General features: G+C 33.8%; 1 protein-coding gene across 6 annotated transcripts in view; it reads left to right on the top strand.

Moving 5' to 3' along the window:
* Window positions 1-5,054, top strand: part of MKLN1 (muskelin 1) — a 318,843-nt gene that overhangs the window by 262,689 nt on the left and 51,100 nt on the right. For all 6 annotated transcript variants that reach the window (XM_023514182.1, XM_023514183.1, XM_003791612.3 and 3 more), the window contains one exon: window positions 2,492-2,713. In XM_023514182.1, coding sequence (XP_023369950.1) covers window positions 2,492-2,713 — 222 coding nt within the window. The remainder of the gene's footprint in view (window positions 1-2,491; window positions 2,714-5,054) is intronic.

Below are 5,054 nucleotides of genomic sequence, written 5' to 3'. Positions count from 1 at the left end.
GACAGCTTGAGGCTCTGTCTCCAAAAAAAGAAAAAAAAGAGGGAGTGGAGCAAAAAAGTTACAAAAGGTCAAAATGAAGAAAATGCCCAGAACTGAAGAAAGAGGAGTTTTCAGATTGAAAGGAATCAGTAAGTACAGATCAGGGTGAAAGGCAACAAAATGAAAACAAGGCAACAACAAGAGAACAAAACAAAATAAGAAACCTTCCTACCTAGGTACTTGCTTAATGAATTTTCAGAACCAAGAACTAAGATAAAATCCTAAATGCTACCACAGAGAGGAAACCGGTCTCCCTTGTAGGCAAGCAAGAATCAGATAGGCAGGAGGCATTTTTGGAGGTTAGAGGGTGGTAGCTGTGCAGTGTGGCTGCTTACAAGGCTTTATAACAAGGTTTTTAAATTTGTGAGAAGGAAATTATTTTGAACCTTGCCAGTTCCTGTGATAGGGTAAAATAAAGGTGCTTTCACATTAAAACAATTTTTTATCAGGAAAATGGTTATCTACTATTTATTTGATTTTAGAAATTAAATGGTAAGCTGCCAGAGAAGATGAATACTCTTCCAACTTTAGGCTTTAAAAATTTCTCAAATTCTTTGATGGAAAAGACATTGTTACATGGAGTTTAATAAGGCATTGATTGGCCTTTCAGAAACATTTTTCAGAGATTAAAAATCACAAAACATAAAAAAATCAAACAAGTAGAGACCAAAAGTTAAAAGGAAATCATGGACTGATAAATAGCATAAAGTTCCCTAAAGTGATTGAAATGTATTGCTTGTTGTTAGATAATTGACCCTCATTGAAATTTCATGTCTTGTCTAGGCAGGAGTCAAGTTTAAGTATAGGTAGCCAAAGGAATAATATTGTCTCCCTTTCATGTCCTGTTTATTAAGATATGTGAAAGAATTACCATGCACACACATGGTTTGGGCTAGGCGGTTGTATTTGGAAGAGGTACCAAGATAAAGATGTTTTTACTTGAGCCCTGCTAACAAATGAGAATAAATCACATCAAAATTGATCTTAAGTATCCTTAAAAAGAAATAGAAACTCCCTTTGTTAGCCATATGAAATAGAACCATAGAGGTTTGGTAGCAGGATTGGCCATTAGTATGAATCTGTGCAATGTAGACGCATTTAATGTGGTTCTCTCAGGATTTTCTGTGTGATCCCTAGGTATTTCGAGAGATTTGAGTCATAAGTACTTAGATAGGGTAATGTGATCTAGCATCAGCAAAGTCCTAGAGTCATTAAATGGGCCATACTGAGTATCTTTAGCAATGGATATGTCATTTTTTAATGTTGTGCTTATTTAGGATTAAAGACTGGGAACTCTTTCTTTGGCATGCGAAGGACATGAAACTTTGATATCTTACTGCCTTGACCATATTCTCCAAATTTCACTCTTAGAGAATAATAGATTTTCATCTTAATTTATGAAAGTCTATGAAAAACCTGGGGCACGGCAATAAGGTGGATCTTTCTAGTGGTAGGTGAAGATTAGATGTTTGCATTTTTTCTTTTTAATAATAATTACATTTTTAAAGCAACCTTTAGAAATTTAAAACAGCTTTTTAATAAAAAATACAAAATTTATCTATTATTTAATTAGAGCAGAAGTAGGTAACAGTAGAGAATTGAGCATATGATGGTTAGTTTTAGCCAAAAAAAAAAAAAAGGTATTTTGCATGTACAATTTAGTCTTTAAATATAAATGCCATTTGTGTTCAACATCTAATTTCTAACTTGTATTCATAAATTCTTTGAAATAGAATTTGACTCTTATTATTATCTTGTGTTCTTTTTTCACATAGTTTTATGAAAAGCTATAATCTCAGTTGAAAATATGGAAGAATCAAGCTTGGCATTTGAAGATCAATTGCATAGCTTAATTCAAAGAAAATTAAACTTATACATCATATTAAACAGAGGAAAAATACTTTACACCATAGAAGGAGAATTGCAAATGTCTTTTTGTTTGTTTTACTATTTTGTAATATCATAATTTGATGAATTTTGTAAAAATAAATGAAGAGGTGAATTTAATGGCATTTATTTAACTCTACTTGTATATCTGCTTTTTTACTAAATGGCAGCACTATTAATAGGATTCCTGCCTAGAATAGAAAGAAGAAAATTTTTATAAGAATGATAAAATGGAACTTATAATGACTGCTCACACACAGAGTATGGTCACTAGCCACTCTTAAGTGTAAATCAACATTTCATGTATGATTGGTTGATTTTGATAAAAATTACCCCATTTTAAGAAAGCAGAAAGCTCTTCAACTCAACAGGTTTTCCTCTCATTGGGAAGTGAACAGTATTACAGTGTGTGCATATGCTTGTCAGGGGTATTTAGTGTTATTAAGAACAAAGTTCTGGGTTTGTTTTCTTTTTAAAGAATGTAAAACTGCACATGTTGGTTTCATTTTAGTGCATATAACAGGAACAAACTAAAACTATTCAATCTGTTGCCTTGTTCTGATAGATGTGTATGGACTCAGAAAAACATATGATCTACACCTTTGGTGGTAGGATTTTGACATGTAATGGCAGTGTAGATGACAGCAGAGCCAGTGAACCACAATTCAGTGGGTTGTTTGCTTTCAACTGCCAGTGTCAAACCTGGAAACTTCTTCGAGAGGACTCCTGTAATGCTGGGCCTGAGGACATCCAGTCTCGGATAGGACACTGCATGCTGTTCCACTCAGTAAGAATATCCTGTACATTGCTTTATGTTATTTTGTCACGTATATCTCTATAGGAAAAGAAGTGGTGAAATCTTATGCTTCTGGAAGAGATCAAAACTCTTCCTTAGAAATAAATTATTAGTATAGCAATGACAGAGAAAAGCAAAACTTCCTTTAATGGTGAATTGTTTGATAATTATGGGACTCTTCACATCAGCCTAATAATTCCTAAATAGTTATTACCTAAATGCCAATCTAGACAATCTTATGACTAATTTTATTACTTATGTAGGTATTATAGCTATGTCCTTTCCTTAAGCCTTTCCACTTACTGACTTCTCTTAATAATTAGAATAACTTTCTTATCTCTTATTTTCACCTCTGCTATTCTCTATTCTTAAAAGAATTAAAAATTTATTTTATAGAATTAGAATCAAAATTCTATTAATTTGCTGATATTCTACCAGCAAAACCAACATAACAACTTTTCTCTAACCTTTTCAAATGTTTTTATGGGACCTTGGCCTTACTTCTGTGACCACAACCTTAAAACACTATTATGGAATATTTTAAACATGTTCTTTAACATATATTTTAAACATGTTTTTCTCTCTACATAGTAGAGAGAAGAATGTAATTAACAATAAATTTCTGTGTATTTAATTTGTGTCAGTAGTTATGAATAATCTGCTGTTCACCCCCAGAGGTTGGGGGTTTTTAAGGTTGTATCAAAGTACCCTACTAAATACCTATATTACTCCTGTCTCCTTCTTTCGGTGCTTTTCTTCTTTTTGTCAATATTTCCTTTTACTCACCCCTTCTTCTTTCTCTTTATTCTTTCTTTTTTAAATCTTTTGTCCCTTAGTGTTCTTCAGTCTTCTCATTCTTCTGGTCCTGTACCAAAAGGACTTATTAAAACTTTAGGCCAGAGGCACAGTAACTTAAAGAGCAAGAGGAAGTAAAAGGAAAATTAGGACAAGGAAACAGATACAAGAAAGCACTCATGAAGAAGAATCAGCAGAAAAATCCTGGCAACATGAAATACCAGTCCAGAGCAACCCCTTCAAGGGACTGTGAGGCAGTTACAGTAGAGGATTCCATCTATAAAGAAATGTTAGAAATGACAGAAGGGGAATTTAAAATATAGATGATGAAAACAATGAAGGAAATTGCTGAGAAAGTGGAAAACAATCCAAAAACAATGAAGGAAATTGCTGGAAAACAGCCAAAAGGAAATCCAAAAACAGAATCAAATAAGAGATGAACTATATGAAGAATATAGAAAGGATATAGCAGAGCTGAAGGAACTAAAGCAGTCAATTAGGGAACTTAAAGATGCAATAGAAACTACCAACAACATTAGACCAGGCAAAAGAAAGAATCTCAGAGGTAGAGGATAAAGCTCTTGAGATAACTCAGATAGTTAAAGAGGCAGAAAAGAAGAGAAAGCAGAATGTTCACTGACAGAATTATGGGACTTTATGAAGCATTCAAACATACAAGTTATAGATATCCCAGAAGGGGAAGAAGAATGCCCCAGAGGAATGAAAGCCATTCTAAAGAATATTATAAATGAAAATTTCCCAAATATCACCAAAGATTCTGACATACTCCTTTCAGAGGGATATCGGTCCCCTGGTTGCCTCAACTCAAATAGGGCTTCTCCAAGACACATTGTGATGAATCTATCTAAAGTCAAGACAAAAGAAAAGATTTTGCAAGCTGCCAGGAGTAAGTACCAACTGACCTACAGTGGCAAATCTATCAAGGTGACTGTGGACTTCTCTAATGAAACTTTTTAAGCCAGAAGACAATGGTCATCTATCTTTAATCTACTTAGGCAACAATTTCCAGCCCAGAATTCTGTATCCCACTAGGCTAAGCTTTAAAATTGACAGAAAAATCAAATCTTTTACTGATAAGCAAACATTGAGGAATTTTGCCACAACAAGACCAGCTTTACAGGAAATATTTCAACCTGTTCTACACGCTGACCATCACAATGGACCTTGAGCAAAGTAAACATCCAGAAATTAAAGGAAAGAACCTAGCTTCTACAATGATGCAAAAGACAAAACTAAGCAATGGGCTTTCACAAAATAAGATGAATAGAACGCTACCACAATTATCAGTTATCTCAGTAAATGTCAATGTTGAATTCCCCACTGAAGAGACATAGATTGGATTAAAAAACACAAGCCATCTATATGCTGTCTTAGGAAAGACACCTCATGTCAAAAGACAAATTAAAACTCAGAGTTGAGGGTTGGAAGTCAAATTTTCAGGCAAATGGAATTCAGAAGAAAAGAGGGGTTGCAATCTTATTTTCAGATACATGTGGATTTAAAGCAACTAAAGTCA

The sequence above is a fragment of the Otolemur garnettii genome, unplaced genomic scaffold, assembly GCF_000181295.1.
Source record: "Otolemur garnettii isolate 467f Iridium unplaced genomic scaffold, OtoGar3 scaffold00049, whole genome shotgun sequence".
NCBI classification, from domain to species: domain Eukaryota; kingdom Metazoa; phylum Chordata; class Mammalia; order Primates; family Galagidae; genus Otolemur; species Otolemur garnettii.
Note: the sequence above shows the minus strand (reverse complement) of the source record. Positions and strands in the feature narration are given on the sequence as shown.